The sequence below is a fragment of the Lactuca serriola genome, chromosome 6 (genome assembly GCF_051521515.1).
Source record: "Lactuca serriola cultivar US96UC23 chromosome 6, Lser_US96UC23_V15, whole genome shotgun sequence".
In the NCBI taxonomy this organism is placed as follows: Eukaryota; Viridiplantae; Streptophyta; class Magnoliopsida; order Asterales; family Asteraceae; genus Lactuca; species Lactuca serriola.
Window position 1 is genome coordinate 185,180,726 of NC_136413.1, and position 15,029 is coordinate 185,195,754.

The 15,029-nt window shown below is 30.6% G+C and overlaps 1 protein-coding gene and 1 non-coding gene across 2 annotated transcripts; one reads left to right on the forward strand and one right to left on the reverse strand.

Annotated features, from left to right (window-relative positions):
- The first annotated feature begins 1,160 nt into the window (after positions 1–1,160).
- On the forward strand, positions 1,161–12,520 carry LOC145060476 (aquaporin SIP1-1-like). The gene is made up of 3 exons (XM_079008132.1): positions 1,161–1,319; positions 1,523–1,795; positions 12,362–12,520. Exons 1-3 carry the CDS (start codon positions 1,161–1,163, stop codon positions 12,518–12,520), a joined length of 591 nt encoding a protein of 196 aa, XP_078864258.1.
- TRNAL-UAA (transfer RNA leucine (anticodon UAA)) lies at positions 5,685–5,767 on the reverse strand. The gene has a single exon. It is a non-coding gene; the product is annotated as a tRNA-Leu (tRNA).
- Positions 12,521–15,029: the final 2,509 nt, after the last annotated feature.

A 15,029-nucleotide genomic window follows, 5' to 3' on the forward strand; every position in this document is an offset into this window, starting at 1 on the left:
TTATGGCTGAAGAATGTTGGGACCTTTGGACTATATGGACCTCACAAGGTCCAGATCTGATGTCTCAATGCTTGGCAAGCACAAGTCATACCAAATCTCAAGGAAAAATATGGAAACCACCCCCCCCCCCCCCCCCCAAAAAAAAAAAGTTCCTCATTAACAAGATCTAATCAACATGATGAACATGGTGATGACTTTTACCTTCCAACAGGAGCTCCAAGTGAATGAATACTGGATCTCCCAGCCTTTCCTCGTTCCTTGCTTGAATCTCACTTCTTTCCTTCCAATGATACACCAAAACACTTAAATATTAGCTCAAACACTCTCTCTTAGCTCAATGGCCGATTAGGGTTTCACATAGGGGAGTTGGGTAGCTGGTGAGGCGAAAATGAGGACATAAGTTCCTTTAAATAGGTCTCCCGAGAATTTAGGGTTTCCTCACATAGCGTCAACTCGGCGAGTCAGCTCTCTGAATCGCCGAGTCGATCGTTAACCCACGTGACCAAATCGAACTCTACTCGACGAGTTAGACTCACAACTCGTCGAGTCACTCATGAAATCCCAATAATAAATAAAAGAAATATCTGTGAGTCAGGATGTTACAATATAAACTCAAAATTGACCAAATTATAGTCTAAAATCATGTATAAACTCTAAACTACAGTCTGGAAAAAACCGTATGTCAATCCGACTTTAAACGAATGCGATATGCATGTTTTAATATTTTAAACCTGTACTGCCTTCAATATATATATATATATATATATATATATATATATATATATATATATATATATATATATATATATATATAGGTTCAGGTGTTTAAACTAAGTATTGTGTTATTGTATACATAACTGTGGGCCTATCAAAATTAAATAAATATTTAAATAATTAAATAAATAAACAAGGGTATTTTAGTAATTTGATTAATAGCTTCCACAAATAGTCCCTGTAATCACGCTAGCATTCAGTTTTAACCTAATTTCTTTTCTTATATACACCTTCATCGATTACCGCCTCATTCAATTACCGGTGTTGGATGACTTCGAAGAGGCTGCGTCGACACCAGTAGTCAGCAGACGCAGCACAACACAACAGGGCGCATGCGGCAGTAAACCTTCAGTTTTCTCACTGTCTTCTCTTCTGTTCTTATTTCGATGGGTGCCGGAGGGCTGGCTTCCATCGTGTTTGGATTGATTGCCGATGCCTTCAGTGGCGCTAGCTTCAATGCGATCGGTACAATTACGTTTAGTATCGCCGGTACTGGTGGCGACGATGATACACTCATGTCCACCGCCGTCTGCTTTCCTGCTCAGGTAATTTAACCAAAAATTAATTTTCATAGTCGTGATTTTTGACGAATTAAGGGTTTCCAATTCCCTAAATTGTTAGGTTACAGTTGAAATTACAAAAACAGATCGTTACATTCAACTATGAATAGTGCAAAATTGGATAAGTATTTGTTGATTATTGGTGTTAAACATGTAAAAAAAGTGTTTGGTTTCTGAATTGTTGACAGGCGATTGGTGCAGCTGGTGGTGTGATGCCTCTTTTGGAGTTGATGCCATTAGAGTACAAACATCTGCTAGAAGGACCTACTCTAAAAGTAGATTTGCATACTGGAGCCATTGATGAAGGAGTTTTGACTTTCGTTATCACTTTTGTTGTTCTCTTGATCATCATCAAGGGTCCTAATAGCTTGTTCTTGAAGAATTGGATGCTTTCCATGGCAACTATGGTGGTGATTCTTGTTGGTTCAAGCTACACAGGTCCTTCAATGAATCCTGTAAATGTAAGTATTACAAAACTCTTTCAGTTTATAGTTAACCGAGTTCCTTGATCCCCATATCTGATCTTTGGCAAGATTTATAATTCTTTTCACCACCTGTATTTTGGATTGCAACATGAAAAAAAGAAGAATTCATACATAACTATGATTTGAAGTTGCCCGCAAAATATATTTATAGGTATGTAATCCTTTGGTATGCAGTAATCAACGAGGGAATGGAATTGAGCATTACAACGGAATGGAATGTGATTCTGGATATTTTTTTCTTATTGTTACTTTTTGTAAATAATGTAGTGATCATCAAGCTTCGGATTAGGGGGGATGCAACAAAGTGAACAACTCTCTTCCTTCACTTTTTTTAAAAAAATTGAAAATTAATTTACATTTGTTATATTGTTTTATTAGTGTTGATTACCATTATTTTTAATGATCAAGTGTTGAATACTATTATTTTTGTAGGTACGAAACGAGAGATATCAAAGCAAAATATGGTACATATGAAGCTTACAACATTCTACTGGAATGGAATCTTGAATTCTGATTCTGCCAGAATAGAATTGTGAATATGAACATTGTATGGAATGAAGATAAACAATGACCACCAATCTTCCAAAAAGAATGGATTATTCTACCAGAATAGTATACAATATAATGAAAAAAATAAATGTAATAGTATATTCTGGAAGAATGATTTATATATTGTGTTCTTTTTGTTATTAATAAGTGTAACATTCTGATAAAATAGTATATAATTTTGATTTTTCTTTTTCTAAGAATGTAATGAATTTTTTTTAACTTGTATCCAAAATTTTGTTATTCTTCAAGAAGTTTATTAAATCAAAATATATATTATGTCAGAATGTGTATTCTTGTATGGTTTAATCATATTTATTATTTTTTAATATGTTGATAAAAATATTTCGTCAGAATTTTCGAATTAGGAGAATTATCATACATACAATCAGATTTAAAAATTAATAGAATCCATTTTTCTTAAAATATGCAATTTTCATTTTTTAAACTTATGTTAATTGACTAAAGTACCCTTAGAATGAAAATAGAAGGTATTTTTTAATTATATTTAATTGAATAATATGTATTATTCACTATCCAAAAATAAATAAAATGATTGGCCCACAGTTATGTATACAATAACACAATAATTAGTTTAAATAGAATAACCTAAGCATATATATATATATATATATATATATATATATATATATATATATATATATATATATATATATAATATACATATGAGAAATTTATTTATATATTTTTATATCTTTAAATATTTTTAAAGTTCTTTGTTATTTAAATGTATTTATACGTTGTTAAGAAAAGAATTGGATGATGAAATAATATATCAATATAACGAACATATCAAGTCATGCTTAAGTACGGTGGACTAGAAATGTATGGTTGATAGACGAACATTCTTAGCATGCCTAAGTATAATGGAAAAACGACATAATTTTCGTATCATCTTCACATAAGCCCACATAGTTTTCGTATCATCAAAAACTTATCTTTACATGCATGTATTCATATTGAGTCTTTTGGAATCAATATGAATACATGCATGTAAAGATAAGTTTTTGATGATATAGAGATTATGTGGGTTTGTGTGAAGATGGTGATGAAGATTGATGTGAAGACACTCCTGACCTTAAGTGTTTTGAAGATCGATCTCTGATATTCTCTTTACTAAAGAGACGTACTTTTAGTTACTTTATTTGATCAAATCTTTTGTATAGATCGTGTCGGCTAGGCATGTTGAGTATACTCGTCTGTCCACCATAGTTAAGCAGTCTTAGTATGGCTGTCTGTCCACCATACTTAGGCATGATGGGTATGGTTGTCTATCTACCATACATTTCTAGTCCAACATACTTAAGCATGACCAAGTCTGTTCGTTATATATATATATATATATATATATATATATATATATATATATATATATATATATTCTATCATAATTCAGTTCTTTTCTTAATAATGCATAAATACATTTCAATGAAAAAAGAACTTTAAATACGTTTTTAAGGTATAAAAGTATATAAATACATGTTTTATATGTATATATTATACTTATACGTATTTTTTATGTATAAATACATATATATATATATATAAAATATTTATACGTATTTATTTAATAATATTAATAATAACAAATTTAAAAATAATATATTTGTTTGAGTTTTCAATAAAATAATAAATTTAATAATAAAAATAAAAATAAAGGTTTTTACAGACTAGTTTTAGTATTTTGGCTCACTTTGCTAAATAGTCCAAATATTTTGGACCGGTTTACGAAATAGTCTCAAATTAATTTGGTACCGGCTGAAACGGGAAAAAAGTGCCAGAATGCAATCTTTTACTATTTTTAAGATTTTTTTCGTAAAACAATAATAATCTATGACTATTTCGCAAATTATGCCAAAACATTAGGATTTTTCTGAAAACTTGCCTTTAAAAATGACTAATTTTTCGATGTTAAGTTTGTGGGGTGATGTTAAAATATCTCAAATAAAAGTGTACAACTTAACATTCTTCTTCTAATAAAGTTGTGATTATTTTTTGTAAGTGTATGGGTTGTTTTGGTAATTACTTAAGATTGTTTTTAGTAGTATTTGGTATATGGGTATGTTTTGTATATGTGCAGATAATTGTGGGCTGCTTCTCACTTTTATGAAAGTATTAAGCAGGGACACGCATATCCAATTGATCTATGGGTTACAACTTGACCCGGCTATATATCTGGGAGCTGTGTTCATTTTTGTCATTCAAGGTCATTATTCACACACACTTCTCAAGAGCTCTCATACTATCTCTCTTGTTTCAACCGTAAACTTTAGGGTTTCAGTTATAGGGTTTTGTTTCATTGCATTGTTCTTGATCGTAAATTATTTATTGAGTGTAGAATAGATTTGAGAGTAGAATAGATTATGTGTAATGAGATTTTATGTTGTAAGTAGGATGAAAACAGTCTGGTTCTTCTATTAATAAAAGAACCGACTATGTTGGGAAAATGTTGTTGAGTTTCTTTATAGAAATAGGAATAAACTTGTAATTTACTCTAATAAAAACAACAAGAACAACAATAAATAGTTTAATAGTTTTAATAATAACCTAAATAATCATTTGTTAGATGGATATTGGATAAACCAATAATTCCTATACCTCATTTGTTAAATGGATAAACTAATAATTCCTTGATTATAAGCTGATATGAAGACTAGATAATCAAGGAGAATCAACAATAAATTCTAAATATTTTAATCAAAATGGAACCTCATGCTGCCATGCATGATGAAGTCAATAATACGATAGAGTATGTTGTGTCTTCTTTTATATATTCTCTATATCAAAAGTAGCATATTATTGTACTAAAAATATGCACGTAAGTACTTGTACTATTAGTCTATTACATATTTTTCGACTTATAGAAGTTGCAATATATTTCAAAGATAGAGAGTCTATGAATTGACACTCATATGATTCGTAAAGTGACAGCATCGTCATGGTGGGAATGAATTGCTTAGACGGCCAGAGTTGACCGGATTCTAAACAAGGTCCCATACACCACTCAGTCACTCCTCCTCGCGTTCTCTTCACATCATCGTTGAGATTTGAAAATAAAAAAATAAAAAAAAAAGATTTAAAATGGTTAAATAAAATTTGAAAACGAAACACACAAATATAAGAAATATCGTTTGCATTGAATGTGAATTTTTATTTTATTTTTAGTTTCTCGTAATATTCAATTGTATTAAGATTTTTTTTCTGAAAGAGAATCAGGTATGCAATTAATGTTTCTAAAAAAATAAATCACGATTTTATTTATATATATTTTTTCAGAGAATAAAAATAAAAATAATAATGCTGGCTATGGGGTTCGAACCCATGCGCACTTATGTGCAGAAGATCTTAAGTCTTCCCCCTTAACCTCTCGGGCAAACCAGCTCTTTTGTTTCTTTTATTAATACTTTATGTTAATATAGTATACCTAAACATTTTTAGTTTATTCTGATTAAATAAAGATTTTGTCCGCTTTAAGTTTAAAACGACAACAAAATTGAACTGTATAAATAGAACTCACTCAAATAGTCAAATATAAGTCACAATGATTACAAAAGAAAAATCTAAATTGATTAAAAAATAGATGGCTCGTATACGAGGTCAAGCGACGATATTGAGTGATCTATTTCTCAATATAATAGGCTTTTTGCTCATGTATACATGAATGATGTAAAATTTTTAAAAAAATACTAATATTTATATCTATTCATAAGGAATATAAAATTATAAATTTTAATATAAATGGGGTTCACAAATATTAAAATAAAAACAAAAAAACCAAGTTTCACATATATACAACCCATCTAAGCTTTAAAATAAATAAATAAATAAATAAGTAGTTTCACATGATTGAGGTAGTGATTAGTGGTATGATATTCGATTCGGTATAATCGGGTTTTAGTTTATTTGTTTGGTTTAATCGGTTTTTAACATTGCTAAATTAACAGTAACCTAGTCAAATAATTCAGTTTAATCAATTTTTGGTTATTCTATTCAATTTAGCTGTTAAATCGTATAAAAATAAGAATATACTGTAAATTTAATATCTATCGTCTATGAAACCGGTAGATAAAGTTTAAAAAGTTTCTAAATTTGAGATTTTTGTTGATGGTTATGTTGGGGGAGAGAGAGAGAGAAAAAGACTATTGAAAAGTGGAATGTGGTGGGATGAGTTTGAAAAAAAAATGTTAAAAGGATATCGAATGTATAACTGTTATTTCATATTTGACAAAGATCAAATCTAAGAAAAAAAAATATGATTATGGACTAACGATGTAGATGAAAACTTTTTGAATCTTATATTTTCAGCAAATCACATGGATCAAAACTAATTTTAGTCCATTTGACCATATTATATAAAATAATTTGATTATTTTTTATTTTGCTCTTCGTATTAATGGTGATAATCAAAATAGTTTAATTTTGAGATTTGGATTTTCCTAAACGATTTAAAGCTTTTAAGTAATTTTTCTTTATAGCAATGTCTTCTTATTGTTATTAATCGCATGTGTAAATTAATAATAAAATAATTAAACTTGTTCTCATAAAATGATATTTTTTACATGTATTATTCTTGCAAAATTTTACTCGTTTTGGTTGTTGAAATTGCTATGGATATTTTTTGGTTGAATATATGTATTTTGGTTGGCCTTTTTGGCGTCTATGCTGTAATATAGACATGTTTAACTAACTTTTTTTTTTTTTTTTTTTGTAACGTTATTTTTATTGTAATTGTAAAACTATTGAAATGACAAAAACGGAAAAGACAGATCCCCTAGAAACACTGGCGGATCTATGCCCGGTGTTGCACCGGCAATACCTATTTTTTCTCTACGCATTGGAATTTTTTTTTATTTTTCGATTTTTTTTATCTATTTTTTATGCACCGACAACGTCTACTTCAACTCGACAACACCTAGTATGAATTTCTACGTCCGTCCATGCCTAGAAGACATTGGACCAAATGGCAGGCCTTTACTACCTCGACCAAATAACATTGATAGCTTCAAAAACCCATTCATCGGCCCAAGGAAGCAACCAAGTCGGGGCAACATGACATACGAGTCCCACCAAGCATCAACCCAACCAGATTAAGCCCATGTGACACCCTTCCTAGCCCATTCGGTCTAGTAACAACACCCCATCCCTTGTTTTTGGACATTAGTGTTATGGAGTGGTTGACAGTGATGCCCCGATGACAATGACAACACACAACGGTAGACGGCGACAATATAACTATAGATGTCGCGCTTCCACGGGTGCTGTGACAATTATTTTTATTCAATTCTTTTATGGAAAAGTCTATTTTTTTGAAATTTTAATTTTGTCTTAGGTTTGATTAAATTTATTCATCATGGCTTATGGATTCATTTTAGGATTGGGCTCGACATTGTCTTATTTATTTTCATCATTATTATAACTATACATTGTTTTAATGTATGTTTTTTATGTGATTGTTTGCAAAATTAGTTAAAGCATCAAGATCGAGTTTTTAACTAAAACACTTTATTTGTTAAAATTTTGGTAAAGTATAAAATTAGTTTTAGATCTTATTCATTTTAAAATTGTTTTCAACGAATTTATATGTTAGATTTTAGGGTCTTAGAATATCAATTAACTTAGATCATTTTTAGGATCGTGATTGCAATCACTATCTAAAATCTATGGTTTCGACTCTTATGTTTGAGGTATCACGAAATCTGGTTTGGGATAATCCAAGAGATGCAATTTGGAAATCAGATTACTTTCAAATTCGAAACACGGAAAATATATACCTTGCTCTTTTGTTTTCTTTAGAGATAGAGAAATTATAATGTAATTTTGAGTGTATGAATGTTCCAACCCTTTTCTAAAACCAGATAAAAGTTCTTATACCAGAGAGAAAAGTAGTTGGTGGTAGTTACATGTAAATTTGGCACCAAAACAAGTGATTGGATATATGGTTATAAGACATAACCGATTCTGACATCATAGTGATGTCATCACTTTATAATTGGCGGGAAATGCGTGGTTGAAGCTTAACTTGTTATAGAAATCCATTTAGGTTTTGGGGTGTTGTCCCTGGACACCGCCACGGGGCTCCAGCCCCTTGAAACCCTACACCTAGGGGCGCTGCCCCCGGACCCCCGTATTCCCGAGTTCACATTTATTATACCGAGTGTGCACCCCCGCACCTTCAAGTTCGGTTAGTAAATAAAGCTCGGCTAATCTCATTATTAATAATAATTACACTAAAATATGTAATAACACTAATATCGCCAACATTATATTTATTTTAAAGTTGATTTTATAAAATTAAAAAAAAAACATGGCAACATATATTTTATATGCATGCAATATATTTGTAACACAAATAATATGTAAAATCAGAATAATACAAGTATTATCAACACCTTAAATTTTAATATTATTATCTTGGAATAATCTATGTATAATTTACATGATGGGAAACCTAACCATATTGTAATTCTAAGGTGAACTTCTCGTCATGGTCAAACTTAAGCAAAAGTTCACACATACGAAATTGTACGATTTAATGGCGGTTCGGATAAGACCTAAGCATGACATAATAATACGACTAAATATGATGTTTTTGACCATAGCTTTGTCCAAAAGTCCCATAAAGATCTAAGGGGATGTTTTCGTAACATTTGAATGGAACCATTCATAAATCACCTAGGAACCAGTCAACATCGAGGGCTTTTGGTACAACCTCTAAACAACATCTGGACGAATTAAAAGCCTTGAAACTGCATATGAACGACTAATCAACATTACATTCTCTTAACCATTAAGAGGTTGTATCCATTTATCACGATTTACCAAACAACCACTAAGATTTGTATATAGATACCGATAGTACCCACCACCTACTAGTTAAACTTATTAATGTGTATATGATCAATGGAGGGTGAAAATAATCATTGAATGCGAATCTTAGCTTGTCTAATCATGTGGGGTCGATTGACCGTATATTCATTTTTTGCTCTATGGCCTATGTCATTTTGAGGAAGATTGATGGGTAGTTGGATATTGATATCCCTTAAGCTCTTTCGATTAGAGAATGGCTTCACTTGATGTATTGTTTGGGCCTTGAAGTTGTTCAACATCAATGTTACGATGCATTTGTTCTTACAACTATAAATACTATTTGGACTTTTCACAACCTTGTGTTTTTGGATCTAAAAATCTTCGCATGGGTACAATTTTTGATAGAGTTGTTGCTCAGTCGTATTAGTTATATACTTGTGTCAGAGGAAGTGTAAGCTTAAAACAAATTCAGTTTGTTGGTTACGAAACCCAAATACGACTATTTCCTTGTATAGTTTTTCTTCTAGCCTCTTGCTTATTTAATATAATTATGTTGTTAAAAAATTTATACTTCTTACACAAACTAGATAAACATATATGGTTATGTCCATTAATAGCAAGTCTATGTTAGCATCGGTGTAACGGTTACAACATGGAGTACTGAAACATATCCGCATACAAATCACTTAAAAACAGTAATCGGTACTGATCGTTTGGTTTATTATCATGTAAACTTATATGAAACTTTTAACTTTTTAATATAAAGTTGAAGGATGTGGAATTTTCGTTACCACGCCCTTGCATGAAGTGGTGTCGTCTGTCAAATAGATCTGGAAGTTTCATTTTTGTTCTTATCAGAGAGCTAGTATTGAACTGACCCGCATCAAGATCATCTAATGGATTGCTATCATGAATGATACTTGATTAAAAGGTACTATCTTTGAATCCTAAACACCTGAGATACATAGTGAGACTTAAGTGTAGGGAGTACTATGTTTTGATATGGTCAAATGTTGTTCCTTAATCGAACATTTATAAAAGCCATTTTAAAGTATGATGTGAACTACGCAAGAGGCTTATGCAGTCAAGATGAGATTTGTTCCTCTTATGTGTTGAGAGTTAGACATCTAAGGCGCCTCACCAAAAGTTGAACAACTAATGAGATTGATTGTGATCCGTATCTCATGTTCAACATGATGTCTATAGCAAAGGGATAACCGATAAACTTACCTTATACACCAATTGTAGCCTTGGGCTTCTAGGAATTGGGCATTGATAGAATGGCACTAAGTCGTATGTTTATGGGGGCAGTGAAATGTTGCTAGACATTCACCACCGTCTATATCAGTCTAATATGAATCATGCGCAAGTAGGATATTGAAAGATCTAGTATGATCAAAAATCATATTAACGTGATATTGTTAATTAACATATGATACTAATGAGTCACACTAACAACAATTTGATATAATTGATTATTTATTAGAAATTGATTTTAATAAATATTCCATAAACTCCTATAATTAAATTAGAAATTATTTATTTTTAGGAAATAATAATTTTCATTAGCAAGTAACATTATATATAATTCATATGGTATGAATTAATAAGTTATGCACAACATTTTGGACCAGATAAATTCTTTTTTTTTTTTACCAAAAAAGTTAAAGTTTATATTTTATAAACTTGGTTAATAAAATATAAAGCTTTTGTCTTCTTCCTTTTGTTATTTTTATAAAAGAAGAGTCAAAAGACAAGAGTATGGCTTTCATGTTAATTTATTCAAAAGTAATAGGTATGGGAGAAAGCATGGGTGGACAAGCTTGTCTAAAGGGATTAATGGTTAAGGACCTTTAGATTAAGTCTTCACTTTAACTAGCTTAGATGCTTTCATGTTGTGCGTCCATTTTTACATGCAAATTTCGAAATTCCTAAGTTCTCCCTCATTCTCTCTTGTTTTGTTAAGAACACTTGAAGATCAGTTGCATTTATACTCTATTGAAGTTCATACTTTGGTTATAAACTTCAATCTTAAGAGTGCAAGAGTTTATGGACTAGCATCTACATCAACTTGGCTTCATGTTGGTGTCTCAAAGGTTCCACATTTTTCATCAACTTCCAAGCCTCCCAAGAGGACCCAAAGAACAAGAAAGGTTGTTATTTCTTCATCCTTTCTTTGGTTGGTGTTTAAATCTTTCTTTAACTTGCAAGAAGATTCATGGTGGGTATAAAATGTTTATGTTATTTCGAAAATCATAAGTCTTCCATTTGCCATATTTTTATTGTTTATGAAAATATTTTTGAACTAAAACCCAACAATGGTTACACGAGGATAGCCATGACCAATCAGGTCGCTGTTAACTCACAAACATTGATCATGCCAGTTCTTTCGAGGATCCCTCTGGTTAACAATAAATGCATGAGTATTCCGCCGCTAAGAGAAAGTATGTATACCAGACTGGGTGGATGAGTTATAGAAAAACTGGAAGGCCAGAGTTGAGGAAGTACACCCAAGGCTCGACAAGACAACTCGAACCCAACAATCTTATTAACAGTATTAGGAGTAAGGTCATCCATAGCGAAGCCATACTCGTGCATAAACTCATCAAAGAAATCCGATATTGGAAGTCGAAGTCCCGCTTCGAAAATCGACACATGGACTCCAACCTTCCCCATCGACGGTTGATAGAAGATATCCCTTTTCTTCAGAAATTACACTCCGTGCTCAGGCATAAACACAAACCATAACTGAAGAGACTCAAACTCTACCGATGTCCAACCGCTACCTGATCGCATATATGTCATTATAGATCTTGTATTGAAAATGGTAGGAGAAGATTAAACACATATTGTTGTCTGGACGGTTGAAACGTAGGAGATATGAGGAACAAAACCGCCCCTAATAAAAGGGAATTTTAAATATAAAGCGGGAGAGTCGAATGGTTACCGTAGTAAAATCTGTCTGTGTAGAACGGCTCTATCGCACCAACGGATATCGAAGCCATCCCGACCAAATGTGTGTCTAGATCTAAGCTAAAACAACCCAGCTACCCCAAGCTAACGTTGGTATTTACCAGCCTAAGGGACTTGTTAACATACTCTCTAGGAATACGTCTATAACGTCTGGTTCCTGATACACATTTAATTATAATTTATTCATTTTTATAGAGCAACTCGACGAGTTGGAAGAAGCTAAAGAAGGCAGAGGAAGAAGCGTTGGAGATCGCGAAGGAAGGAATTGAGTCAGCTGAGAAAGGAGTCGAAGCGGAAGAGAGACAGATCGAGGCTACGTCGATGGTTAATGGAATATTAGGGCCTGAAAGATAATTTTGAAATTCTGATCGATTACTATCACAAATTCACAGGTAATCATTAATCAAACTTTGATTTCTGATTGTTGTTTGTTAATCACTTGCTTGAATTGAATTGTATATCTGTTGATTGTGTTTGTTTCTTAAGGTAGTTTGGTGATGAATAGATGATCACATCATCAACAACGTTTGTTTTCAATTTTCTATTAAAGAATTTACGATTATGTAGTGATATATGGAAAGGGTTTGTAAAAATCTTAAAGAACACAAAAATAATTCTATGACAATATTGCACACTAGGTGTTTGTAGAAATGTCTGAAAGAGAACTTGATGTTCAAATTCTTGAAGAACACAAAAATAATTTATAAGTTCGTTATTTGTGTTACTTGATTTTATCATGTTGTATGAGTTCTTCTAGAATTACTAAAATTTGTTTTATTTTTATCGTATAAAAGCATTCTCACATAGTTTTATTCTTACATAATTCATTTTCATGACAAGTATTCTCATAGAATGAATGAAGTACATGATGATCAATGACCGGAAGGTTGTTTGAATGCGTGTGGGATAGACATGAACAATCCTCAATGGTCAGCGATCTTCCAGAAAAATGCACTACTCATTGTCATATTCTGTTATATTAATCTATAATAGAATGATAAGAGTATATGTAATAGTATATTCCAATAGAATAATCTACATATTATATTTGTTTGTTATTAGGGAGTGTTTCATTATTATAGAATAAAATATAAAGTTTTTTTATTTTTTCAAGGATGTGATAGAAAAAATTTAACTTGTATCTAAAAATTTGTTTATTCTGCGAGAAGTAAGTCTCTTTATTAGTTTATGGTTTGCATTTTCATAGAATATCATTATAAAAAGAATGTCATTCTGACAGAATAAAATCGAGTTTAATTATAAAAATTACGATATAATTAAAATTAAAGTAATTAAAAAATTAGAATTTTAAAATCAAGAGAGTTTATTATCCCAAAAAATATGGAATTTTCTTTTTTTAAATTTATCTCAATTGTCTAAAATACCCTTAGAATGAAATTAGATGATATTTTCCATTTATCTTTAATTTAATAATATGTATTAATCATTATTTTAAAATAAGTAAAATGATTGGCCTACATTTATGCATACAATAACACAATAATTATTTTGAATCGAATAACTTTTATATATATATATATATATATATATATATATATATATATATATATATATATATATATATATATATATATATATATATATATATATATATATATATATATATATAACCTAATTAAAAAACTAATATCATGTAGGGTTTTGGGGATGATCTAACAAATGAAATCACTTGTCAAATATGTCAGCTGTGCCAGAAAAATATCTTGATGACCCATATGGAGATTGGCTTTGTGTGATTTATTACGAGATATACCAAAAAAACTTTTTAACAAGAAAATTGTTATTCTGTCAAATGGAGATTGGGCATATCTTCATAGTTCAAACTCTCCCCTACCTCCATTGTCTTACCACTTTTTAGTGCCTTTCCTTTTTTATCATATACATGCACGTTGCTATCCATATCTTCGAACCAAGAAACTAAGAATATATGTGTTTAATAATGACATAGTTGTATGACAACCTTTTTGCCTTTTTTCTTTATTAAAACAGGTAATGTTTTTCATCTTAGTTCATAAAAACGAAACCTTATATTTTCTTAATGAATTCAAATAATGTAAACATGTTGGTCTGGTTATCGTTAGTTTTTTGTTGACTTATCAGATATTAAACATAGAAAAAATAAATTATGTCATTAGTTATATATACGTATCATATATTCATATTACGTGATAGGTAACATGATAGATAGATCATAAAGTAATCAAAACTAACATAAATTGATATTATCATGTATTCATGTTTCTAGTTTTAAAGTGATATTGATTTGGTGCTCATATATATATATGATGACCTAATTCCTGAAGATGGTCTCTTGTTTAGTGACCATGCGATCATCATACAAAACCGGTCCAATAAATATCATTAAGAAATTGAAAGTTAAGCAGATAAAGAACAAGAAAGGGAACAAGATATGCTCAAAACCTACATCGTGAAAGTCACTTTTGGCTTGACCATCACTATCAAATTAATTGAAAAACTAGGTCGAATTCAGAATGCAAAATTTTATTTTTATATTAGTTTGTCAGTTACATATATTAGGTAGATACATAAATGTAATAAGAGTGACACGTTATAGTAGTTTTCTTATATGAAACATAATAAATAATATGATTTTATCAAATTGACTATCATAAACTTAATATCATATTAATTAGAGTTGATTATATAAATGGTCTACGTGGCTTACATAAACAGGTCGGTTACAATACAAAATATTTTTTAAATGATTTCATCCTTAAATATGACAATCGTTATAGTTTTGCTGACCCATGTGATACAACTAAAATAAACTTTGTTTGAATTTTTATTAGTTTAAATTAACTCTAAGAAAATTATATGCACT